This window comes from Alligator mississippiensis, chromosome 5 (assembly GCF_030867095.1).
Source record: "Alligator mississippiensis isolate rAllMis1 chromosome 5, rAllMis1, whole genome shotgun sequence".
Classification (NCBI taxonomy): Eukaryota; Metazoa; Chordata; order Crocodylia; family Alligatoridae; genus Alligator; species Alligator mississippiensis.
Genome location: NC_081828.1, coordinates 134142038 through 134169417, shown reverse-complemented (window position 1 = coordinate 134169417; position 27380 = coordinate 134142038). Strand labels below are relative to the sequence as shown.

Below are 27380 nucleotides of genomic sequence, written 5' to 3'. Positions count from 1 at the left end.
AGGTTTAGGTTGGAGATCAGAAGGCAATATTTTACAGTTAGGGTGGCCAAAATCTGGAACCAACTTCCCAGGGAAGTGGTCCTCGCCCCTACCTTGGGCAAATTCAAGAGGAGGTTGGACGATCACCTGTCTGGGGTCTTGTGAACCCAGCATTCATTCCTGCCTGTGGCAGGGGGGTCAGGCTAGATGATCTGTTCAGGTCCCTCCTGACCCTAGCTACAATGAAACTATGAATGTGCCCTGGTCAGTCCTGAGGCAAATTCAAAACCTGATCTGTTTTAATGGAAATAAATGTAAATTATTTTTCCTGCTTCTTTCCAAAAATACAAATCTTGGTTTGGTAAAGCAAATTTGGTCTCCTTTTCATTGAATCCTTCAAGGGATTTTACTATATTTACCTTCCAGCATTGGAACAGAGAGGATTTATAACTTATTATGGGGAAAGAGGCACCTGTACCTACTAACGCATTTTCCCAAGGTGTTATTTTTTTCATATTGTAGCAAGTGTTTTACCATCTCAGTTGTTGGAAGCCTATACATGTTTTACTTTTGTTGAATGTTCCATGGGGAATGCATACTTAACCTGCAAAACAAGGGTGAAAACCAGTCTGCAAGGCTGTGACAGAAGCAACATTACCAGAAGCAGGGAACAGAACAGCAGCAGTGCAGAAGAAGGGCTAGCCAGAGTGCTGCAGGCCCCTACTCTGGACTCATTCAAGAAACGCTTGGATGTCTATCTTGCTGGGACCCTGGGGCAGGGGGCTGAACTTGACGATCTTTGAGGTCCCTTCCAGCCCTAACGTCTATGAAATCTTGATGGTCTGCTACTCCATTAAAAAGAAAAAGTCAATTGACTCTTTCACTATTGCCTGACTAGAAATGCTGTGGCCTATGCCCAGCAATTGGTTTAATTTAAACCATGCATGGAGCAGGAATCAAAGTGGCATGCAAGTGTACCCCACTGCTGGATCCGCCCCTGGCTACACCTGGGTTTGCAGCTGGGCTTAAGGACCAGGCTACTGGAGCAAATCTCCATGGTCTGGCCGGTAGGGTTCTCCTGCCTGGGGCTGGGTTTGATGCTGCTGAAGCAAGCAAGCTTCATGGGTCCATCTACAGTGTGCTTGACTGCAGAGTTGACTCATTAGCTCTGCAGTAAAGCCTGGCGTACATGTGCCCAGGTATTAGGGTGCAGTAAATTGATTAATTTTGCTGTCTGGGACAGTACTCTCCTAGGACAGAATAACTGATGCCACCACAACATGTGTGACAGGGGCTGGAGGGCGCTACCACTGGTGACACATAGGGAGTGGCTGGCAGTGGCAGCACACCCCCATAGTTTCATAGTTTCATAGCAACTAGGGTCAGGAGGGACTTGAACAGATCATCTAGCCTGACCCCCTGCCACAGGCAGGAATGAATGCTGGGTTCACAAGACCCTAACCCTAACCCTACGGTCAGCGATCGCCACTGGCCACCGCCGACACTGCCGGCGGCATCTGTGGGTGGTGGCCGCCTCCTGGTCAGCGCTCGCCACCCCCGGCCCCCGCTGACAGCGCGGCGGCGCCATGTACTACGGGCTGTGCAGTACGCAGTGCTCCTCGGGGCTCCTTCCGCCCGGCAGCCCGCCCCGCAGTGAGCGATGGCGGAGGCGCTGAGGCTGCTGCGGGCCCTGGACGAGCTCGGCGAGGCGCAGCTGAAGGCGTGCGGGTGGCACCTGAGACTCACGGGCCGCGTCTCGCAGGCGCAGCTGGAGGAGGCGGGCTCGCGCGAGGAGCTGGCCCAGCTGCTGCTCCAGCTGTTCCCGGCCGCTGGCCAGGCCGCCGCGGTGCTGAGCGAGGCGCTGGAGCGGAGCGGGCGCCGCGACCTGGCCGCGGTGCTGCAGCGGGGGCAGGAGCAGGGGCCAGGTACTTGCGGCGGCACGAGCCTCTCCATCGCCCCAGGCCGCTCCCTTGCCGCTCTGGTGCGGGCGGGAGGAAGGCCGGGGCTCGGCGCTGGGGCTGGCTGTGGCTGGAAGGGGCCGCGGGGCTGCCTGGAGAGCAGCTCCTGGCTTTCCGGGGCTGCAGAGCAAACATTTGGTGCGGCCTTCATGCCCCTTGCTCAAAACTCGCTCCCTCTGGGCCATGCCAGCCCTCCCCAGCTGTTGCCGGCCAGCCTGTGCAGCGGTGGGGAGGCGAGCCCCGGGCAGGGGGAAATGGGAGTCTCATCTGCACATCGCCGGGACTGGAGACCTTGTAGACCTGGCGCCCTGCAAAGCAAGCTACAAAATCGAAAGCGAAAGCCAGTCATCTTACCCATGCTTTGAGTCATACTGACACTTTTGTTTTTCAACTGCAGGCCCAGTGGCTGTCCCCACAAATGAGAAATGGCAAGCGGCTCAGCAGACACACAATGAAATCAAGAGCAGCCCTGATGAGCTGGTAACTGGTTTTCATGTTATTATTTTTCAGGTCGCTAGGTAACAGTGTAGCAGGCAAACTGAGTGTTGTTAAAGCTTTTAGCCATAGTCTAGGCCAGTGTTTCTCAACCCCTGGTACGCATACCCCTGGGGGTACGCAAGACATGGGCAGGGTGGGGGTGATGCGTAGGGGGTGTATGCAGGTGCATGTGCACCCCCTGCGCATGGCAGTGCACCCCCTGCAAAAAGGTGCTGCCAACACCGTCAGTGGTGCCTGCGGGCGGTTGCTGCTTGCCACAGCGCCACCAGCACCACCAGTGGCATCTGCAGGCAGTCCCTCATCGCCCCTTGCCGTTGGCAACGTGTTGGACAATTTGGCATGTTACAAAAGTTACAAAAGTTACAAAAGATACAAAAGTAATGGATAAACAAAGGGAAAGGGTCTGTTCATGCTGTTACTGTTACAAACTGAGCTTTGAGCTGGGCAGGATTGCAGTCCAGGTTCTTTGGGACAGTGACCCAATAGCAGAGAAAGGCAGTCTGGGGTGGCCCAAGAAGTATTATGCCCCCTAATCCCATTCTAATCTGATCTTTGTTTAGGGGCTAGTACTTGCTGCAGGATATTATTTTACATATTAATTAATAAATGTATATAGCTGATGAAATTATCTCCTTAGAATGTGTAATTCATGAATGACAAGCTTTTATTGGGTATAGATTGCTTTTGAAAAGGGAACCAGGAATAAGGAACTGGGAACTGGGAATAAGGAACCAACTTCATCCTCATCATGTGGTCTGGGGAATGGAATAAAGCAACAGATCATTGTATGTAGAATTAAAGGAAATGCTATTTTTATGCCTAAATTGTGAGTGCTGAAAATACTCCCCTCAGCCTCATAAAGTGATGGAAGACAAAGAAAGAGAGCATGGAGAATTCTGGAGCTCTTAGCAGTTTGCTGAAGTTACTATATGCTGTTGATGTACCTAAGTTCTAATAATTTATCAGAAAGACTCTTCTTTCCCACATTTCTATAGTTGCACACAACTGCTGCATCCTAGATATCACATAATTATTTAAATATGAAAAAATCCCATTGAAGATGATGATAGCTTTGCAACTTACATCTGCAAATCTCAGTTTCACTCCATTTTTCTAGAAATGGTGCATCTGATTCTGCCTGAATAGACTTCATTTGGTTTGCAGAGCTGTAACTAAGGGCAAAATTATTCCATGAGTAGAAGCCTTATCCTCAGAGACAAGCCAAGGATATAAAAACTAATTGCAAAGGTTGAGGGATAAAAAGCATCCTTCCTTTTCTCCCTTTAAAGAATTTGGTCCTCATAGTCACCTAATTCATCTCCTATGAGTATGTATTCATGTCTTGTGCTTAGTTTTTATATCGTAATAATGCCCATGTGCTTAATATTCAGGGATCAAGACACCATTTTTTAAACCTGAAATGTACAAAAAATTTACATAAAAATCCTGAACCACCAAATGCATTTCTATAAACAGCTGCTGCTAATGTTAAAGATTAATTTAACTTTAAACTTTTGGTCTGATTCTCCTCATGTGTTTTTTTTTAATTTTATGCAGTTGAGGTAAATTAAATCCTAAATTAGGGTGCTATAAGAAGGAAGAGAACATGCTTTTGAGCTTGTCAGGACTACGCTGTAAAATGGTGCTGAAAGTAGCTTGACCCATCTACAGGTGCAACTGAATTATTTTTACCTTTGCTAGTGCTGACAAGGGCAGACAGGGCCTGATCCTACAGATAGTTTCTGTGCCCATCTCCACTTAGATTTTGCTATAGTGTTGCAGGATAGGGCTCCCAGTCATTTACATTGCATGGAGAAAAGTGCAAAGTGTTAGATCAAGGTTGTTCTGTCAAGCTGCACATCTTACATATGTATAAACATTTTGTGTTATTGGTTTGGATCAACAGGAAGAGTATGACATGAGGAATGGACGCATGGCTTTCTTGATGTGTGTGACAACAGGTAGAACTGGTGCGGAGAACGATATTGAAGTAATGAGGAAGTTGTTTCAAGACTACAACTTTACTCACCAAGAATGCATAGACCCTTTTGGGCAGGTAAATCTAAGTTGACATGATAAAAAGAAGTAAGTTTCAAATCAAGATCTTCCTACATCTGTAAAGAGTTCTCACTCAGAGATGTTTGAAGTTGCTGAGAAATCAGTACGCTATGATGTTTAGACATGCTTGACCACCATCTTACTGGAGCTAAGGAAAGATGGGGCCGAAGGTGACAGCATTGAACACCTGCATTTCAGGGTGTGAATTATACCATGAAAGTTTTTTACTTGCTTAACTTCTAAAGTTAGCATTTCTCACATGCATTTCCTCACTCTTTAGAGCAAGAGGTATCTGCTGAACCAAAAGGAAAGGTTTGCATTTCTGATTTCAGGCTCATCCCTGAGACTATTTGTGCAAAGCTAAAAAGCTAATTTTTCTTTTCAAATGAGCCACACAATCCTGACTCCTGTACAAGTCAATGGGAAATTTTAGCCACATGGCTCTACACTTTCAGCACCTTCATAACTCAGGCAGCCCTCCACTGCCCAACACTGCCACCCAGAGGCTGGGGAAGAGCAGGGCAGGAGCAGCCCTGGATTAAACTTTCTTCCCCAGCTCATATTGTTGCTGTCCCAGGTGTACATGTAGAGGCTGTGCCCGGGAGTTGTTTATGATGGCTCAAAGTGCCTTGGATTTCAGCGCTTCACACTGAGCATATCTACACGAGATATTTACTCTGCAGTCAATGCCTTGCCTCTACATATATGGCCCTATAAGGCTGGATTAAGCTGATGAGCTTTGCAGCACAGTAGGACTTGTAAATACAAGGACTATCCTGCTGTGTCGTTTTTTTTAGTTTGCAGTACTGCAAGTATACATGCTGATGCAACTGGCTAAGGACATGAGGGTGCTTCAGTGCAGGGGCTCCCTGGTGGCTAGCCCCACACTAGAGCACCCTCGTGCCCCAGCCGGTCTCTCTGTAGCATGTTGAGCCAGGTCAGAAGAGCCCCGTGCTCGCGGGTTGATCTTTGGGGTCCCCTGCCCTCTGGAGTTGCTCCGACCCATCTCAACATGCTGTGGTCCCAGGCATACATTCAAATGGCAATAAACTTCAATGCAATGTGCACTGGAGTTTATTGCCTTGTGTTAATAGCACATGTAGATGTGCCCATTAATTGGAAAGCGGTATCTGGTGAGCCAAAAGAAAAGGTTTGCATTTATGATTTCAAGCTCATCCCTGAGACTATTTGTGCAAAGCTACAAAACTATTTTCTATTTTCAAATGAACCACACAATCCAATGGGAATTTTTATTGACTTCATTGAGCACAGGGTCAGGTCCTCAGGATTCTGGTGCAAGTTCTGGGTGCACCAATGCAAAATGTACACCCAGATGTTGTGTGTGGCTCCCTCTGATCTGAGACCTGAGGAAGGCTGTCTTGCATTTGAAACCTTGTGTAGCTTTATCTCAACCACATAGCTGAACCACTAAATGAGATTGCCCTAAGAAATCCTTGCTTCTCACAAACACAGAAGTGCATTCTGATCATCCACAATGTTTTGTTATGAATGAAGGGAAAGAAAGAGCTGAACACGTTTGCCTGTTTGGAAAAGAACTATTTGATTCTAAGTTTTTATTCTATATTATATAATTTTAAAAGTTGAAATTAGAAATAAGTCTTTTTGATAGCACTACAACTCGTACCATTCAAACAAATACCATTCAATGGAAAATTTGGAATTACTTTTATTATTCTAGAAAGAGGAAAGAGTAAGAGCACATTAACTTTGTGTTGTGAGAATCCTCCCTTCAGACTAAACATGCCAGATCTCAGAATCTGCTTCTCATCAAACAGCAGTGGTCCATTCCTGATATGTTTCAGATTCCTAGGTTAGCTTCATGCTTGAATTTACCTTATCTGCTCCTGATTTATGCTGAACCCACTTAGGTCAGATTTGGCCAATGAAGCTATATTTAGAGACAGAAAAGAATATGAGGACCAATGCCTTCAGTGGAGTTATTCCTAATAACACCAGAATAAAAAATGAGAATCAGGTTCAAATGTAAGCAAGTCAGAAATGTATAGCACTTGGCTCTTATTCAAGAGGCACTGTAAGACAGCTCCTTCTTGCTCCTGGTTACAGATGACTTCACAATACAAGGTGCAGTAGTGGTTTCAAATAATTCTGTTTGTCTGTTTAGTGTCCTCCTTTTGAGCTGTTTGTTTTATTTTACATTATCAACAAAACATTATTTTATGAAAATGGTTTTAATCAATACATCTGCCATCATCCTTTGCTCCAGGATATAGTGCCAAAGTTGGAAAAATTCCGTGATGAAATCAATCAGTCGGCAGAAGTCATTAGCTGCTGCCTCATCACTCTTATGAGCCATGGGACAAGAAATGGCTACATTAGTGGGAAAGATGAAGTCAAAGTTAATCTCAAAGATATATTTCCACTATTCAACAATGCAAACTGTCCAAAACTTCAAGGAAAGCCCAAAATCTTTATCATTCAGGCATGCAGAGGAGGTATGTACTTTATGAGTCATATAATTTTATGAGTAGTACTGGAGCTTGTCATTTTACAGTGAAGGTATCATTTTGGGTCTCTGCACAATGTGTCCAGTGGGTATTTGGAAATCTACTCTAGGAGGTTGCTCCAGTTCTGTGTTATCAAGGCATTGTTGGAAAGCAGGATACATTTCTCAGTGTTAGCTTTCCACTTGCATAGCAGACAGTGTTGAATACACCATCAGAAGAGCATGCTCCACTCAGCACAGTGCCTCTTGGTAGTAAGTGACACCTAGGTAAGTTTTGCTTTAGCAAAATTCTAAAGAAATCTAATGCAGTCTTCCTAATGGGGAGAATGGTCATGAGAAACACCTGAAATAAGGCAGTTTCATGCGGTTGAAAATGGAGGGATGAATGCATGACTTAGGGTGATGAGGAAAAATCCCAAGACAGGAGATGTGTAATAAAGCCAGGCTTGTATAAGAGCCTGCACCTTTTGGTTAAACTCCCGTCTTAAGTTTGCCCTTGGTACCTCCAGTTGTGTACTGATTAGAGTTCTGCTCCACCTCCTAAGAGAATCAGCTTGGTTAAGCAACTCATTTATTTTCCATTGCTTGAACAGTCGCTTAAGAAAGGTTTCCCTTTTTATCTGCTTGTGCCTATTTGCTCTCTGCAAGATACAGTATTTCACAAGTGCAAGTTGATTACAATTGATACACTAAGTTAGACATTTAGTATGCTACACTGATACACTAAATAGACATTTAGTATGCTGCTATTGCTACTTGAAGACTGTGTTCTGGAATAGTAAGCCTGCCCTCCCCCCAAGGAATGAGTCAAGGGGGAATGAAGTTTTCAATGTACAACAGTTTGAAGGTTTGATAACTCTTCAGACTTTCTCCTGATCTTCTCACCCTTACAGATCTTCAACTATGGTATGATAGTCTTCCAAGAAAATCTCTTTTGTGACATTTCATAATGCTTAGAGAGAGATACGGCCAAAGCCAGAATTCTCTCCAGTTCACAATAATTTCAAGTTTTAATTAAAATCATTAACATTGGTTTTGGTGGGATAGATGCTATTTGCATGACTGGAAGAACCTGCTAAGACAGGTTGAAAAGTGAAAAAAAATACTCATTAAAATATCTGTAAACTTCTGACTCATTTCCATTCAGGTTTCTGCCAGATAAAATATGAACAAGCAAAACATGTTTGTGATATGTTTTATCAATATTTTTCCCTTTTGAATATTTTTCTCAGAATTTTTACTTTCTCTATTTGTTCTTTCTCCTTCTTACCTTAGAGTTTGTGTGCTTACAGTATGCATATAGCTGGGAGTCTGTCAGGTTGCCAGGATAATAGTGCCATGATATTCCTTGTAGTTTTTACATAGAAGAAATAAAATTCTCTTTGTGATATACTGTAGTATTATTATATTATTGGTTGGGCAGTCAAACAGTTAAAAATGTTATCATGATTAGTTGTACATCTCGAAGAAGAGTTGACCACTCGTGTCTTAGCAGGATGCAGGGTACCATGGGTCAGGAGTGAGGGGCAGCAGCAGGGCTGAGGGTGGCTGTGACTTGGGAGTGAGGGGCAGACACACACAGACACACAGAGTGCCCAGCAGGAGGAAGGGGGAGCGAGCAGGGGTAGGGGTGCAGATCAAGTCCCCCATGTTGAGTGAGGGAGTGGGGCTGTGTTGAATGGGGACTCAGGGCCAGGGTGGTTTGTCAGACAGAGCTGCGGGCAGCTCATTCAGGGGTGTGGGGGTGCAGCTCCCCACCACTGTGCACACCCCTGGGGAAGGCATGAGGGGCATGTGCCCCCTGGTTTTGTGTGAGGGGCAGAGGCGGGCTGCCTGCTGCAAGCTGGGCTGTGTACCCTTCTGCCTTTACCCTGGGAGCTGCATGATGGCTGCATCGCATGTCCCCTGCCCACCCGGTGGTGGGAGGCACAGCTTGGCATTGTGTGGCTCCTGGGACAAAGGCAGCAGGGCACAGAGCCCCAGCCCATAGCGGCCATCCCACCCCTGCCTTTGCCTCGCTCAAAAATCTGGGTGGTACATGCCCTCCATGACTCCCCTGGGGGTGCACGCAGCTACAGGGATCCACATCCACCCATGCCTGTGGCTCCATCTCATGACCTGCCCTGGCCACAGGGACCCATTCCCGCAGCCCCTGCTCCACTACTGCCCTCAATGTGGGGGCCATGATCTGCCCCCCCCTGCCCTTTCTCTCCCCTTCTCTCCCCTCCACCAACTTGCCTGCTGGGCAGTTCTTTACATGCAGCTGGGCTATGTTCCTGGCCATGTGCAGGCTGTGGCTGCTCATCCGTGCCTGTGGCTGTGCGTTTGCCACCCCCTGCTGCAGATGTCTGGAGCCCATGCTGGGCTGCCCTGCAGTCCTCTGCACTGCCACTGCTGCTCGCTGGGCAGCCCAGGGGCAGTGGAGTGGAGCCCATATGCAGGCTCCAAAACTGTGTGCGACTAACATGTTAAAAAAATTAACATAAGAACTGATTAATGTGTTAATTGCACACATTAACTGCAATTCATTGACAGCCCTAATTATTGATATATTATTTGTTTGTGAAACATTTTGCACCATAGTAGACTGTCACATTACAATATGCTTAAACATATTGCTTTATCATAAAAAACAGGAAACGTAGATGAAGGAGTTGAAGAAAAGGACAATGTTTTCCAGGAATCTGACGACATGATGGATGCCATGAGGCTACCAACAACTAGTGATTACTTTATTGTATATTCCACTCAGAAAGGTAAGAGAGTTTAGCCCAAATCTGGCTCTGCATGTCCTGGATCAAGATTTTACACCACATCTACAATACTGTATCTGTACCCCTAAATTGTGAATGACAGTGGCTGGGAAATAGCCCCCCGAAAAGACAGAGAGATCTCTAGGAGTCCTTCTCATCCAGCCCCTGTTGCAAGTTATATAAACGCTAAGGAATGTTGTCAGTAAAAGTTGGAATTGGCTTACAGCAGCCAGTAGTACTAAGTGCTGCCATAGCACATGCAGTTATGTTGCTTAAAGGCAGCATGTCCATAGTTAGACATCCAGTGGTTTCTATGCCACCATCTGTCCCAGTGTGCTGTGGGAAATTCAGCAGTGCATTGTGGGATGCACTGAGATCTCAGGGAATTGTAGGTGCTTCGAACCAATCTTATAATATCTTTTTATCCATTCCATCATATAATTTTCCCACCGTTGTTTACCTTCCCCTAGTTTGTACTGTTTTCTCTCCCAAGGCTGAATCCAACTGCTAAAGGGGTTACAGTTATTTTAAACTCCATCCTGAAATCAGTCTATGCCATTCTTTTGTATTTGTCACAGAGTTACTCTATTTACAGCTGTGCTATGTATCTTGAAACCAATGTCTATTTACTGACCACTTTTATAAGGACTTTGTCAGCTGTGCTTTGATCCTGGAAAGTTTTGTTAACACAAATTGACTTCCGTCAGCGTAGAAGTTTATTATTATCCATGTATAATTATTGTGCTTCTTTTCTCTATATCCATCCTATATGAAGAGTTATACTGGTATAGGTAAGGTATGAAATTCAACTAACATAACGATATAACACTCGGTGTGAACTCTTAGTGTGGTATAAATGTGCTTTTAAGTTTTGCTTGTGATATTTAGCAGTGCATGTTAACTAAACCAAAAAAGCCAGAAGTGTATGCGGATGTGTGCTTCATACCAATAGAGCTACACTGGGGAACTAGAGATATAGGTGCTTCTGAAAATCCCATTATGTTCCTATTTTAAGTTATGCAATTGCTTAACTGTGCATATGTAAATAGAACACACACTTAGCAGGAAAATGCTACTTTATGCCATTACTTTCTTGTGGAAAATAAAATACACAAATGCAGATCACCAGTCCAACTTGATTGGATGGATAGAGCTGTATTCTGCCAGTTCCTTGCCTCTTTCCTGCATACCCTCTGTGATGTCAAGTTCACTGCAAGAGTTACTGAGCCACAATTCAGATGACATTTACATGGCTGTGGGGAAGCTTTCCCCGTTACCTTTTAAGAAACCAGGCAATATTTTAAAAAATTCATAAGCTGCATTTGGCAGTTAATATTCATTTAAGAAATAGAATCAAGTTGAAAACTCATTCTCTTTTGCCTGTCTATAGGTTATATTTCTTTGCGTAACAAAATAATTGGATCAAGGATGATTGAAGCAATGAATAAAGTATTCTCACAGTATGGCATGAAGTGGCACCTTGGGGATTTATTTACAAAGGTAAGTATGTAACAAAACTGTATAAAGAGTATATCCACAAGGTAGCTTGCAAAGGAAAACTAATGAGGTGTCTGCTCTTTTTTGCACCGTTTAATGGGTCCAAATGAGCTGAACAGTGGATATTTGGGCATTTTTCTTCAGCAGCTTATAATCATTTGATAGAAAACACAGGTCATTTAAAGATTCAATACCATGTGCTTTCAATTACACTTTGTAAAAGCTTCCAATATGCCCTTATGCCTGCAACACAAATAGGGAAGACTAAACTTGACATTCCTGATATTTCCAAATCCAAGAAAAAATACACAAAAAATGATATGCCTGCCTTCTGTATGGCAACCATCAATCCTCCTGGATCATGGTGTATGCATGAGGGTCACCCAGACCTTCAATACCTGTGCCTGAGCAGGAATTTTTGGAGGAGCGGAGGCTGCCCAGACCTTTCATCCTCCCTTCAGGCCACTGAGACAAAATCCAAAGACCAGACATTTAGTGCCTCCATGGCTGTAGGTGTATAAGTATCTGGGAATCAAACTCATGTCTCTTGTGTAGTAGACAAGGATGCTGCCACTGAACTACAGGGTACTCCTATTTTCTATGTACAAATAAGCAATAACAGACAATTAAACACTGGTATTTTAAATTTCCTTTCCTGGTCATCCTTAATTGTTGAATATATTGAGCTTGATGCTTCAAGCTATGCTAGCCTACATCAGCTGAAGATCTCATTCATTAGGGACATCTAAAGTAATAACATTGATATAACTCTATAGTATTGCTGATCTGCAGCAAGTGAAATTAACTTTTCATGAACTATAAAATAATGTAAATCTACTTAAAACAAGTTGACTCAATCCAAACAGTGACTCAGAGCAGAATTCATGAGTGAGCTGGGTTTATTTGACTATAGGAGCCATGGGTAGCTACAGAATGGTAGGTCTGGTCAAGGCTCACTTGTGCTCAGTTTCATTACCTGTGGCTATTTCATTCTTCCTTTTGAAAAGAATGTACCATGAAGACGACACTAGAAGATGCAGGTTTTATTTCAGTGTCTATTTAATACTGCTCTGAAAATTAAGGGGTTAGAGTTGTCTCAGGGGAGGCAGAGCAAGCCGTCTCATCAAGCCAGAAGGAAAGACACCATCAATCCTGTTCACGAGTTGTTTCTTATTGGTTTCACTGACTTTTGCCCAGTTTTCTAGCAGGAAGGTACCACACTATCTCTGCCTACACTTCTTACACAGCTTCCCTCCCCAGATGGAAATACAAGTAAATAACAGGACTTGATGTTTGTATGCCTCGACAGGAGTTTTTGGTCTTGTTGTGTTGACTGAATTCTATGCTTAGTTTATACAGGCTCAGTTCAGACAGACACATACAGGGTGTGTCTTCACATGATATTAGTGTGACATAATACATTCCGGCACAGTTTGCACCAGAGTTTATTGTTCCTGGGTGGAGTGTTGCAATGTGCACACAGGACTACAGCATGTTGAGCTGGGTTGGAGTAGCCCCAGCTTGCAGGAGGCTGCGGGGAGGGGTCACCCTACTGGCCTGGAGCTGCTCCAGTACAGCTCAGCATGCTGTAGAGGGGCTGGCTGGAGCACAAGGGTGCTTTAGTGTGGGGGGCTAGCTGGCAGGTAGCCCCCGACACTAAAGCACCTTCATGCCTTAGCCAGTGTCAGTGTCTACATGTGCACTGTGGTGCGCTAAATAGTGCTGCCAAAGGACAGTACTTATGTGGACAAGTACTATCCTAGGGCTGTTTATTAGTTTACTGTGGCCTCACATGGCCGTACATATAGACACTGAGACTTTACTGCAAAGCTAATTAGTCAGATCCTCAGTAAAAATCTTGTGTAGATGTGCCCGCATACCACATACCAGATGCTGCCTGTGGTTATACCATGTATTGTGTGTAGATTTTGAATTAAGTGAACTTCACTGCTTACCTGTTTTTATTCTTCAGGTAAATAATCTGCTGGTGCAGAGAGATTTCAGCATAGACAGACACATTGTGAAAGTGACAATAGTCATGGAATCCACTTTAACCAAGGCTGTGTACCTTACACCTAGACTGGCTAATATGTAAAAATTCATTGCCTATTGAATAATTTCCATCTCACCAATTATTGCAAAACTCTTAAAGATATTCCTTTTAACCAGCTAGTTTTATTGACTTTTAGCAGCTTTCTGATGTGATTGTTCTAATAAAAATCACATTTTTAAACATTTTTATAAGAATTTTGGAAAATATACTTTGGGGTATTGACTCTACTTCATTTATACTGTTTATAAATAAAAATAAACCCTACAAGAAGTTGCTTGTTTTCTGAAACTCTTTTGTTTTTTCTAGGTCTCTAGAGAACATTTTTTTTTCTCTGTAGTACTATTTACATCTCCAGAATACCTAACTCTAATCAGCGGGTGCTTGTAGACATGAGCCATGCCTCCTAATTAGCACATTTCAGCAGCCTTGACATCTTGAGTGTTCAATGTCCCCACGCTTCAAAATGGTGGCGGGGATGTTTTAACTAAAGCTTATCAAATGAGCTTTATTTAAAGTGCTCCCACCACCATATTGAAACGCAGGGACGCTGATGCACAAGACACTGTGGGTGCTTTAATTAGAGTGGCTCTTGGAGGGCTCTGGGGGCCAGGCTTAGGAAGGCAGGGCCACAGGTGGTCTTCTCATCAATCCTCCCTGTCAGCGGTCATGGTCAGCATCACAACACCTGCATCAAAGAAGCCAGCCTGCAGCTCCGGAGTTAGTGTCATTGTGTGGGTTCTGGCTTCTTTGACCACGATCCACACTTCCACAGAAGGGGCATCATGGGATGTGATGGTCTTCATCTCTCTTCGAAAGGTAAGAATCTGTTCTCTTACAGGTTGACTGATCTCCTGTGCAGGACTTTAAACTAGGTTTGTCGGGGGACAGAGATGCAGACAACAGAGAGAATCTAGGATCAACAAACCACAAGCCATGTGCTGGAACAGCCCACATAATTACTAAGGGGCCCGATGGGCATCACGACAGCGGGGCACCAAGGGAACCGATTGGGGGGATCAACTGTCTCTATACTAATGCTAGCAACATTGGGACCAAGCAGGAGGAACTTGCACTCCTGCTTGCAAACAAGAACTTCAACTTAGTTGGGCTAACTGAAACTTGGTGGGACCCTACCCATGATTAGGCAGTAAGAATTGAGGGCTATAGGCTGTATAGACATGATAAAGTAGGGAGAAAAGGGCGGGGGGTGTTGCTTTCTATGTTAAGGAGCAATATACATCATCCGTAATCAAGATGAGACCTGAGGAGGGGCAAATTGAGGTATTGTGGGTCAGAATGCAAGGGAGTCAGGGGGAAAGGGACTTGGTAGTGGGGGTCTACTACAAGCTGCCACATCAGGAGGATGAGTTGGACCTGGAATTCTCCAGACAGATCTCAGAGGCCATATGGTCAAGGAACATGGTTGTCATGAGCGACCTAAACTACCCTGACATCTGTTGGGAGGAGCAATCATCTAGATCCAACTGTTCATGTAGGTTCTTAACCTGAAGACAGGACCTTCACCTAACATAAGAGGTATACAGTCCCACTAGGAGAAATGCCTTACTGGATTTGGTGCTGGCTACAGGGGATGACTTGGTGGGGAATCTACTGACACAAGGTAACCTAGGGGACAGTGACCATTACTTGATTGAATTCACCATCTGGCATAGGGTGGGAAAGATAACCAGTAGGGCAGAAGTGCTAGACTTCAGAAAGGCTAACTTCAGTGTGCTCAGGAGATTAGTTAATGAGGCACTGAAGAACAGGAGCATTGGTGAAATGGGAGTCCAGGAAGGATGGTTGTTCCTAAAGGGAACAATTCTATAGGCACAGGAGACAACCCCATTGTGCTGGAAAAGGGGCAAAGGGGCCAAGAAACCCTCTAGGCTGAACAGGGAAATCCTAGGGGCAAAAAAAGAGGCATATAGGCTATGGAAGCAGTGGGTAGCTACCAAGGCGGAGTATACCTACTTGGCCCGCACTTGCAGGGAGGCAGTCAGACAGTCCAAAGCAGAAATAGAGCTTAGGCTGGCAAAAAATATTAAAGACAACAAAAAGTTCTTCAGATATCTAGGGAATAAAAGGAAGGCACAGGATAGCACAGGATCCCTACAGGACAAATTAGGGCAATTAGTGACAGGTAGGGGGACAAGGCTAAGCTCTTCAATGAGATTTTTGCCTCTGTATTCCTGAACATGGATCCGGACAAATCTCCCAATTGGATTATAGACAGGCACAAAAGGGAAACCAGCCCACCAACTGTTAGCACCGACATTTGAGGGGGTTGGATGTGTGTAAGTCAGCAGGCCCAGATGATCTTCATCCAAGGGCGCTGAAGGAATTGGCCAGTGTCATAGCAGAGCCACTGGCACGGCTGTTTGAGCACTCTTGATGCTCAGATCAGGTCCCAGAGGACTGGAAAAGGGCCAATGTGGTCCCTATTTTCAAGAAGGGGAGGAGGGAGGATCCAGGTAACTATAGACCTGTTAGTCTCAACTATAGACCGGTTAGTTATCCTCAGGAAAATCTTTGAAAAAAATTATTAAGGATCACATTCGTGGGAGTCTAGCAGAAAAAACAATGCTGAAGGTCAGATAGCATGGATTCATAGCAGGTAGATCCTGCCTGACTAACCTTGTTTCTTTTTATGACCAGGTCACAAAATGTCTAGACACAGGAATCAAGGTAGATGCCATCTACTTGGATTTTTCGATACAGTATCTCATCCTGTTCTCACAGATGAAATGAGTGTCTGTGATGTAGATGATTACATGGTCAGGTGGGTGGCAAATTGGCTTGGGGGGGTCCCACCCAGAGAATGGTGCTGGATGGGTTGGTATTGACCTGGAAAGATGTGGGCAGTGAAGTCCCACAAGGCTCAGTCTCTGGACCTGTGCTGTTCAATGTCTTCATCAGTGACTTGGATGAGGGCATGGAAAGCACTCTGTCCAAATTCTCAGATGATACAAAATAATGGGGTAAAGTTAACAGACTAGAGGGTAGAGAATGAATCCAGGTGGATCTAGACAGGTTGGAAAAGTGGGCGGAACAGAATAGGATGCAGTTCACCAAGGACAAGTGCAAAATGCTGTATCTAGGGAGAAGGAATCACCAGCACCCTTACAGGCAGGGGGAGGACTGTCTTAGCAGCAAACAGCAGTGGAAAGGGATCTTGGAGTCATTGTTGACACCAAGATGAACATGAGTCATCAATGTCATGAAGCAAATCAGTAAAGCTAACTGCACTTTATCATTAGCATTAGCAGGTGCATGATGAACAGGTCCAGGGAGGTGATACTTCCCCTCTATGCGGCACTGGTCAGGCCACAGTTGGAGTACTGCATCCAGTTTTGGGTGCCACACTTCAAGAGGGATGTGGACAACCTCAAGAGAGTTCAGAGGAGGACCACTCGTATGGTTAGAGGCCTGCAAGCAAAGCCCTACATGGAGAGATTGAGGGACCTGAATCTCTTCAGCCTCCACAAGAGAAGGCTGAGAGGTGATCTTGCGGCTGCCTACAAGTTAATTGGGGTGGGGGATGGGGGCAGCAAGGAACAGGAGATGCTCCGTTTACCAGGGCACCCCTTGGAGTAACTAGGAACAATGACCACAAACTGATGGATAGCAGATTTAGGTTAGACATCAGGAAGAACTTCTTTACAGTAAGGGTTGCCAGAATCTGCTTTCCCCTACCTTGGGAGTCTATAAGAGGAGGCTAGACATGCACCTGGCTGTGGTTGTCTGACCCCAGTGCTCTTCCCTGCCCAGGGCAAGGGGTCGGACTTTATGATCTGCTAAGGTCCCTTCCAACCCAAACATCTATGAATCTATGAAAAGAGGAGTACAGATGGTGAGGTGCATCCTCACATATAACACAACAGACATTTTTCTTCAGGTAAAAAGAAACTGGAAGCTTTACTAATATGTTATGGGCCTAGGATTGTCTTATTTAGTTTAAGATTCTGAAAACAAATAAAATATTATTGGCATGAGTTAAAACCAGTCTGCAAGGCTATGACAGAAGCAACATTACCTGGAGTAGCTACAGAAGAAAAGCCAGCTTGTCTTGATGTTTCACTACCATTAAAACGGAAAAGTCAATTGACTCTTTCACTGCTGCCTGACTAGAAATGCTGTGGCCTATGCCCAGCAATTGATTTTAAACCTTGTATGAGGCAGGAATCAAACTGGGGTGGAAATGCACCCCCATCCTGGATCCACCTCTGGCTGCACCTGAGTATCTTGCAGCTAGGCTTAAGGAACAAGCTACTAGAGCAAACCTCTGTGGTCTGGCTGGTAAGGTTCTCCTGCCTGGGGCTGGGTTAGAGGCTGCTGAAACAACCAAGCTTCATGGGTCCATTTACACATGTGCTTTACTATGGAGTTGACTAATTAGCTCTGCAGTAAAGCATTATCATGTATAGGTGTGCTGGGTATTAAGGCAAAGTAAATTAATGGTCTCTGCTGTAGGATAGTATTATCCAGAACAGTAGTATCCTAGGACAGAGTAATTTACACCTCCATGACGCACTTGTAGATGATGACCAGGCCTGGCTGGGGCATGAGTGTGGTACAATGCCTGCCATCTAACCCTGCACTGTAGCACCCTCATGACCCTGCCAACTCCTCTGCTGCCTGACGCCGCCACGTGGAACTCAGATATGACCCCCAGGACCTCCTGCCAGCCCAGGGCTGCTCTGCCCTGCCTCAAACTGCTGCAGTCCTGAGTGCAGATGCTACACCTGGGAGCAGCAGACTCTGGCATGAACTGGCCGAAGTTTATTATGTTGTGGCAATTGCACATGTAGATACACCTATTGTTAAGAAACCAGGAAAGGTTGTGGCCATTTTGATAGAGCTTCAGGAGTCCACAAGCAACAGACACAGGTAGGCATGTGTCCAGTGAATGCTCATGCCTCGCAATGTGGGGGGATTTGGGATAGGCCCACCAGAGCCAGGCTTTCTCCTGCCCCATTGGCATTTGCTGCCTGCAGCTGGATGTAATAATGGCAACAAAAATGGTTCAGGGGCTGGGGCACATGACTTATGAGGCCAGCTTCAAGGAACTGGGCTTACTTAGTCTAGAGAAGAGAAGACTGAGAGGGGATTTAAAAGCAGCCTTCAACTACCTGAAGCAAGGTTTGAAAGAGGATGAAGCTAGACTGTTCTCAGTGGTGGCAGATGACAGAACAAGGAGTAATGGTCTCCAGTTGCAGCAAGGGAAGTTTAGGTTGGATATTAGGAAGAATTTTCTCACTAGGAGGGTTAGTAAAACACTGGAACGGGATCCCAGAGAGATGGTGGAAGCTCCATCCTTGGAGGTTTATAAGACCCAGCTAGACAAAGACTTGGCTGGAAGGATCTAGCTGGGGCTGGCCCTGCTTTGAGCAAGGAGTTGGACTAGATGACCTCCTGAGGTCCCTTCTAGCCCTAATTGTCTATGATTCTATGCAAGTTTGCTCCAATCAAGTCTGTGTTTTTGAGCTGCTCGGAGCGTCTAGCCTGAGGTGAAAGCTTCTTACCTCCGGTAACTTGGAAGGAGCAGCTGCACTACTGCCCCTCCCGACCCCCACCACAGGGGAATGCTCCGCCAGGTGGGTGCAGGGAGGAGACCTAGGCTAGGGACAGAAGTAACACATAAACTGGTATAAGTGATCAGAAACTGGTTTAAACCTGTCACAGGACAGAAGCTCAGTGCACATAAATCAGTTTCAAAATGGCTGGAACTGGTTTAAGATAAACCTGGTTGAATGTACTGTCAGATTTAACTGATTTGGATCAAAGGGGTTTATGAAACTTCTGTCCCAGACCCCTTCCTGATATATCACAGTCCCCTGGCATCCCAGCATGCTTTGCTGGGCTGGGCTGTCTGCTCCAGAGAGCAGGGCTGGCCCCACCCCTCTGCTCCCTAGCTGAAGCAACGAGAGCTGGCTGATAAGGAGGTGGGGGCAGGGCCAGCCTGTCCTATCCTGCAAAACCTGCAGCTGCAGGGGGCCACTCATCACCATCCCCTCTCCTGCCACCAGCTTCATGTCCAGTTACTTTCCAGCCCTCCCCCCTGCTGCCGACACTGCTGCCACGGGCTTCTTCAGTTACTCACCACACCCCCTCCTCCCACCACTGCTGCCCCAGAACTATTTCTTGCAGGGGGTCCCAAAAAATTGTGGGCCGGCCCTGAGTAGGGGAGCAAGTCAGCCCAGTCTACAAGGGTGGCCTGTCTCCTTCCTACCCCTACTCCCACCCAGGGAATCCCTGGCTCAGGTTAGGAAGGGGAGTTAAACACCCTTTCCCCTGCTCAAACTTACTGCTGGCTACAAGTGTAGACTACAAATCCCAGAGGAACCTGGAAGCAGGAAAAGGAAGTGATGAGAAACCCTGCAGAGTCCTGCTGCTGTAATTATGGACTGCAAATCCCAGAGACCTCGGGGCTACAGGAAGAGGAAGTGAACACATAGCCAGACAGCCCTATTCTAGTGCCTCCTGGCTTCTGGCCTGAGACACTGCAGGCATGTGGCTATATTTCCTGAATCAAAGGTAAATGTCTATTCACTTCTGTTTCAATTTAATCCCGGCATCTTCGACTAACCTGCAAGGACTGAATCAATTCAGCCTTGGGCTTTTTCACTGTCTGTACCTAGCCCAAATGCCCCAGGGACAAGGAACCATGGAGTGGAATGCATATGTCGCCAGCTGCCCCCATCCCTCAGGGCAGGCCAGAGGTGGTTCAGAAGCACTGAGCAAATCCTCCTGTGTATGGGGCCAGGCAGACTCAGTGGTTCCTGAAGAAGCCCAAGATTCTCTCAATTTAACAAGCCAATCTAAGAATCCCAGCCAGAGAAGGGGGGAGTTGTGGCGCTATAATGCCTAGTATTAGTCTACACAGCCTGACTCGGCTAAGCGCTTGAAATTGAATACACACACACACTGGAAACTTAAATAAAGTTAAATAACAAGAATATATTGTAATACGAATGGCAAAAAAATGAACACAAACTTGACAGGTTAACAGGTTATTAACATATATACATAGAGTCTATGGACACTACTGGGAGACAAGCCAAGTAACACAACATACAGAGAGCAGAATGGCTTGGACCTGTGCCACACCAGATGGCAGGCACTTGCTCACTGATCTCTGTCACAGTCTGTCAGTGGAGTGAAACTTCCCTCACTCCCTCCTTCCCTTTCCCCCTTGTGGAGTTGAGGTTAAGTGAATCCTCAATTCGGGTGCTATAAGGAGGAGAATATACCTCTGAGTTTGTTTGGACTAGCCCAGGGGTGGGCAAAATATGGCCCGTAGTCCAGATCCTGCCCACCAGGTGATTTCTTCCAGCCCACAAGCACCCACCAATAAATTGTACCCCAACCAGCCTGCACATTTTGTTCCCATCCTAGTGTGTGGGAAGGCCCCAGCTCTGACACAGCTTTGTAGTGGGGGGGCTGCTGCCACTGGTGGACCTGCTCAGGTTCTCCGGCCTCCAGCAGCTCTTCTTCATGTCCCTGCTGCAGTGCTTGAGGTGGGCAGCAGGTAGAGAAGCTACAGCTGGGTGAGATCACGGAGTGTGGGGCTGGCAAGATTGCAGAGTCCAGGGCCCATGGCCTGTGGGGCAGTGGGAGCATGGATTTTGCTTGGGCAGGGTGTGGGTGTGTGGGGTTTTTGGAGTGTGAGGGAGGATGGGGTGGTGTGGGGATCTCCCTTATGCCCCCTCATGGAGCTCAGACCTCTCCACTGGCCATAGTAGCAGGTAGTGGTGGCCCCAGGCTGCAGCAGCAGCCTGCTGAAACCCGGTGCACAGAAGAACTGGGGAATCAAACTGGGGGCTGAGGAATAGAACAAGGAGCTGGGGAATCCCTTCTGTGTGACCTGGCTCTGCAGGAACCAGAGATCCATGCTGGGGTCTCCTCCCTACCACTGCCTGCCCCATGCAGCCTGGATCTCTTCTGCCTGTAGAGCTGAGTCACGTGGCAGGGACCAGCAGGCTTGCTCACCACTCTGTGCTGCTTCCCTGCCCCATGACACAGCATGACAGCGATCAGAGATCCGTGTGGGGAGCTCCTCATCTGCATGGAGGGCAGTGGCCCCACCCTCCCGTGACAAGCCAGCCACATCCCCATCCTGCTCCTCGCTGGGGGCCCAAGCCCACAGCCCGAATTCCCAGCCGGCTGGGTAGGGCTGTGCAAAGCTTTCTTTGCAGACCATTCGAAACAGATTTGGAGGACTGGATTCGGAGAAACAGATTTGTCCAAAACAAAACAGGACAGTGATCCGAAACACCGAACTGAATCACTATCCTCCGAAATAGCCAAATCTGAAACTGAATTGAAACACACCCATTCTGCACAGCCCAAAATTGTTTAAATATGTTTGATCCCTGCCTTAATGGAATTAAGGAATGACAGGGCTGAAGGTGACAAAAGCCACTAATGCTATGGTTGCTGTACCTCAAGCAGGAGAATCTTCCCATAAAAGGAAACATTGTAACCCCAAAATTCCTTAAAATACTTCAACTTCAGGGGAATTGAGTTTCTACAAATGAACTCACCTCCCAGCTTGTTGATGTAAATCCTGATTAAAAATGATGGAAATCAAAGTTATTTAAAATCACCAGTCCAACCTGATGGGATGCATAGAGCTGGATTCTGCCAGTTCTTTGCCTCTTTCCCGCATACTCTCTGTGATGTCAAGTTCACTGGTGACACACTGTCTGCAGAGTCACAGAGCCACAATTTAGATGACATTTACGTAGTTTCATAGTTGGTAGGGTCAGAAGGGACCTAAGCATATCATCAAGTCTGACCCCCTGCCATGGGCAGGAAAGGATGCTAGGGTAAATGACCCTGGCTAGGTGGCTGTCTAGCCTTCTTTTGAAGACTCCCAGGGTAGGGGCAATCACCACTTCCCTTGGAAGTTGGTTCCAGCTCCTAGCCATCCTGACAGTGAAGTAGCGCCTCCTGATGTCTAGCCTGAATCTACTGTCAGTCAACTTATGGCCGTTGTTCCTTGTTACCCCCGGTAGTGTTCGGGGGAATGGAGACTCTCCCATTGCCTGCTGGTCCCCCTTGGCAAGTTTATAGGCGGCCACCAGATCCCCCCTCAGCCTTCTCTTGTGGAGGCTGAACAGGTTCAGGTCCCTCAACCTCTCCTCGTAGGGCCTGCCCTGCTGCCCCCTGATCATGCAAGTGGCCCTCCTCTGAACCCTCTCGATGCTGTCCAGATCCCTCCTGAAGTGCAGCACCCAGAACTGGATGTAGTACTCCAACTGTGGCCTGACCAATGTCACATAGAGGGGGAGGATCACCTCCTTCGACCTGCTCGTGATTTATCTATGGATGCATGACAAAGTATGGTTAACCTTCCTGACCGCGTCCCCACATTGGCAGCCCATGTTCACCTTGGAATCAATAGTGACACCAAGATCCTTTTCTGCCTCTGTGCTGATGAGAAAGGAGTTCCCCAGCCTGTAGGTATGTTGCTGGTTCTTCCTCCTCAGGTGCAACACCTTGCACTCGTCTGTATTGAAGCCCATCCTATTCTCATCTGCCCACCTCTGTAACCTGTCCAGATCTAGTTGTAGCCTGTCCCTCTCTTCTAGCGTGCTCACTTCTCCCCACATCTTAGTGTCATCTGCAAACTTGAACAAGGTGCTTTTCACCCCATTGTCCAAATCGCCTATGAAGATATTGAACAATGCAGGCCCTAGGACCAAGCCCTGGGGGACCCCACTGCCCACATCCCTCCAGGTCAAAAATGACCCATCCACCACCACTCTCTGGGTGCGGCTCTCCAGCCAATTTGTGACCCATCTGACTGTGTAGGCATCGACACCACAGTTGCCTAATTTTTTAATGAGGATGGGGTGAGAGACAGTGTCAAAGGCCTTCCTAAAGTCCAAAAAGACTACGTCCACCACGACACGTGCATCCAAGGCTTTTGTGACCTGGTCATAGAAGGCAACCAGGTTGATTTGACAGGACCTGCCTTGAATGAACCCATGTTGATTGCCCCTAAACATAATCTCCCCTGCTGGCCCCTTGCAGATGTGCCCCTGGATAATTTTCTCAAGGAGCTTCCCTAGGACTGAGGTAAGACTAATGGGCCTACAGTTTCCTGGGTCCTCTTTCCTCCCTTTTTTGAAAATGGGGACCACATTGGCCCTTTTCCAGTCCTCTGGCACCTCACCAGAGCACCACAAGTGCTCGTAAAGCCATGCCAGGGGTCCTGCAATGACCTCTGCCAATTCCCTAAGCACTCTGGGGTGGAGATCATCAGGACCTGCTGATTTGAACACGTCCAGTCCTTCCAGAAGTTCCCTGACTGTGTCCTCACTGACTCTAAGTCTGGTTGCGCCTCCCCTGGGTCTGTCTGGAATGCCAGTGTGGGGGATGACCTGGTCCCTGCTCAGAAAAATGGAAGCAAGAATCTGTTAAAGAGATTAGCTTTATCATCTGGTGCAACCACCAGATTACCAAGCATGTCCTGCAGAGGCCCCACATTACTTGGTACCTTCTTTTTACCCCCTATGTATTTAAAAAACAGACTTCTTGTTATCTTTGATCCGGGTCGCTAGTCCCAGTTCCATCTCTGCCTTAGCCTTCCTAACAGCCCCCCTACAATCTCAAGCCAAGAAGGTCTAATCCTCCTTGGTGATGGCTCCTCCCTTCCATTGGGTGTGCATCTCCTTTTTGGCTTTGAGACATTCGTGGATGCTTTTGGTAAGCCATGGGGGCTTTTGAGCACCCTTGCCCCTGTTGATCCACGTGGGGATTGTCACCCTTTGGGCTTGGAGGATTGTCTCCTTAAGGAACGACCACTCTTCTTGGACTCCCAACTCTGCCCCCCTCCGGGACCTCAGTGCCTCCTCGACTAGTCTCCTTACCTCATTGAAATCTGCCCTCCTGAAGTCCAGAGCTGCTGCCTTGCTGCAGGCCTTTGACACCCTGCACTGGCTGGTAAATTCCAGCAGGCAATGATCGCTATCGCCCAAGTAGTCGAGCACCTGCAGTCCCCGCACCAGGTCATTGCCTGTGGCCAGGACCAGGTCCAACAAGACATTTCCCCTGGAGGGACTGTGCACCTCCTGGGTTAGATGAAGGTCCTGTAACTCGACTAGGAACCTACGGGAGTGATCAGACCTAGCCAACTGCTCTTCCCAGCAGATGGCTGTGAGGAAGCTTTCCTCTTTGCCATTTAAGAAGCCAGGGAATATTTTTTGAAGTTCATTAGCTGTATTTGACAGTTAATACTTATTTAAGAAATAGAAAGAAACAAAACTGAAAACTTGTTCTTCTTTTTCTCCCTCTTTAAGTGATGTTTCTTTGCATCACACTAAGACTGGATTCATGGTGACTGAAGCAATGAATGATGTCTTTTCACAGCATGGCATGAAGTGGCACACTGGGGATTTATTTACAAAAGTAAATAACAAAACTGTATAAAGAGTATGTCCACAAGGTGGCATGTGTAGGTAAACTAATTGGGTGTCTGCCATTTTTGCACCATTTTCATGTGTGCATATGAGCAGTGGAGATTTGCGCATATTGAAAGAAAGATTTTTTTCTTTTTCACATTAGACTTTGAGACAGTGTTTTCTCTGGAAGACTCTGGAGACCAGGACAAGGCTTATGGGCTTGCCTTTCACATAGGACTAGGGTGCTTTTTAAATGATAGAGATGGTCTGTTGTTCTTAACCCCATACATAACTAGTAAACAGTGTAATTGTCTGATGTTACTAGTAACTATAACACCTGAGGAATTGGAGAACGGAAGGATTTTTAATCAGCTTATTTAAAAGTGTCTGTTTGTTTTAATGTTCATTTTTCTTCAGCGGCTGATAATCATTTGATAGAAACCCCAGCTCAGTTAAAGATTCAATACCAATTACACTTTGTGAAAGCTCCCAATATGCCTACAACACAAACAGGGAAGATCTAAATCTTTTATTCCTGATATTTCCAAGTCCAAGAAAAAAAATGCACCAACAAAGCAAGCCAAATAATGATATGCCTGCCTTCTTTATATATCAGTAATAACCGACAGAATTAAACAATTGGCATTTTAAAATTTCCTTTATTGGTCATCCTTAATTGTTGACTATATTGAGCCTGATGCTCCAAGCTATGCTAGTCTACATCAGCTGAAGCTCTCATGCATTAAAGACATCTAAAGTAATAAAGTTGATATAGCCATATATTATTGCTGAGCTGAATGAAGTGAAATTAATTTTCATTAACTATAAGATACTAATGTAATCTGCACAATAATTTAAATCTACTTAAAAAAAATTATTCAATCCAAATGGTGATGAAGAGTGCAGCTCATGAGCAGGAGACCTGGATTTCTCTGTTAAAAAATTGCAAATTCTCTGATTAAGCCCCCCCCCCCCCCCCAAATCTGTGTTTTTCCATGATTAAAATGAAATGCCACTAATATATGTGTCATAGTTTCATAGTTGGTAAGGTCGGAAGGGATCTGAGCAGATCATCAAGTCCGACCCCCTGCCATGGCAGGAAAGAGTACTGGGGTCAAACAACCCCAGCAAGGTTTTCATCTAGCCTCTTCTTAAAGACCCCCAGGGTAGGAGCCAGCACCACTTCTCTTGGAAGTTGGTTCCAGATCCTAGCCGCCCTGACTGTGAAGTAGTGCCTCCTGATATCTAGCCTGAATCTACCCTCTGCCAGCTTGTGACCCTTATTTCTTGTCACTCCTGGTAGTGCTCAGGGGAACAGGGACTCCCCCAATGCCTGTTAGTCCCCCCTGACCAGTTTGTAAACGACCACTAGATCCCCTCTCAGCCTTCTCTTGTGGAGGCTGAACAGGTTCAGGTCCCTCAACCTCTCCTTGTAGGGCCTGCCCTGCTGACCCCTGATCATGCAGGTGGCCCTCCTCAACCCTCTCAATGCTGTCCACATCCCTCCTGAAGTGCGGTGCCCAGAACTGGACACAGTACTCCAACTGCGGCCTGACCAGTGTTGCATAGAGGGGGAGGATCACCTCCTTGGACCTGCTTGAGATGCATCTGTGGATGCATGACAAGGTACGGTTGGCCTTCCTGCCCATGTCCCCACACTGTCGGCCCATGTTCATTTTGGCATCAATAATGGCTCAAAGATCCTTTTCTGCCTCTGCACTGACAAGAAGGGAGTGCCCTAGCCTGTAGGTATGCTGCTGGTTCTTCTTCCCCAGGTGCAGCACCTTGTACTTGTCAGTGTTGAAACCCATCATGTTCACGTGTCAGTTGAACACAATGTTTTGTTGTTATATTTAAAGTTTTAAAGCCATTTGGAAGCCTACCAATGCCTTCATCATTATAAACACAAGACATTCTAAATACCTATACGTTTTTGTCTTTGATTTTTGGGTGCTTTTTCCATGAAAAATATCAGAGCTTCCACTGCCACTTTTGCCCACCAGGATGCAGGTCCAGCAGCAGATGTTGCCCTCTGCTGCTTTGTGCTGCTGAGCAGCCCTGATAGGCTTGTAAGCTGCCACTGCTCATGCCGTTGTCCTTAACTCACAAGCCACAGCCCATCAGCCCTGCTAGTGTCCCTCACTCCTGAGCCATAGCCCTCCGGCCATGCAGGTTCCCCTCACTCCTGAGCCCACAGCCTCTGGCCCTGCTTGTGCTCGTTCCCAACCCACAGCCACCCCAGCCCTGCTGGTGTCCCTTACTCCTGACTCACAGCCCCTCGACCTGCCAGTGCCGCTCACTCTGAACCACACCCCCCTCCCTGTCCTACTAGTGCCCCTCACTCCCAACCACTGCCCCCACCTCTCCAGGCACCTCACATATGAGAAAGGGAATGGGTGTGTGGGAAAGGGGATGGAGGCACAGGCAACTCAGTGGAGAGGGGCAGGGGGGCAAAGTGATGCAGCAGGTAGGGCACATGCCCTGCAAGACTTCTGTGCTCACAACAAGTCATGGGGCTGCAGCCAGGCCAAACCAGCTCCAGGCAGAAGCTGCCTCCACTATTCAGCAGGCAGACCTGGCACTGGAGGGAGTGCCGCAGTGGCATGGAGTTGTGCCCCTGCTGCTGCCGAGCGGGCAGGGGGCACCCCAGCTTGGTGGTTATGGTGGTGCAGTGCTTTGTCCTGCCCT

General features: G+C 46.7%; 1 protein-coding gene across 1 annotated transcript; it reads left to right on the top strand.

Moving 5' to 3' along the window:
* Positions 1–1592: 1592 nt before the first annotated feature.
* Positions 1593–13555, top strand: CASP14 (caspase 14). Its single transcript, XM_006263065.4, has 7 exons — positions 1593–1904; positions 2335–2417; positions 4342–4491; positions 6739–6967; positions 9615–9734; positions 11122–11231; positions 13201–13555. The coding sequence occupies exons 1-7, from the start codon at positions 1640–1642 to the stop codon at positions 13321–13323; spliced, it is 1080 nt and encodes a 359-aa protein (XP_006263127.1). The 5' UTR covers positions 1593–1639; the 3' UTR covers positions 13324–13555.
* Positions 13556–27380: the final 13825 nt, after the last annotated feature.

What these genes read in the sequence shown, in the direction of transcription:
- CASP14 (XM_006263065.4), top strand. Translation starts at nt 1,640, where the DNA reads ATGGCGGAGGCGCTGAGGCTGCTGCGGGCCCTGGACGAGCTCGGCGAG. An exon ending in TGTATATTCCACTCAGAAAG is followed by an intron (nt 9,735 to 11,121) that starts GTAAGAGAGTTT and finishes GCCTGTCTATAG; the next exon opens with GTTATATTTCTTTGCGTAAC. An exon ending in TTGGGGATTTATTTACAAAG is followed by an intron (nt 11,232 to 13,200) that starts GTAAGTATGTAA and finishes TTTATTCTTCAG; the next exon opens with GTAAATAATCTGCTGGTGCA.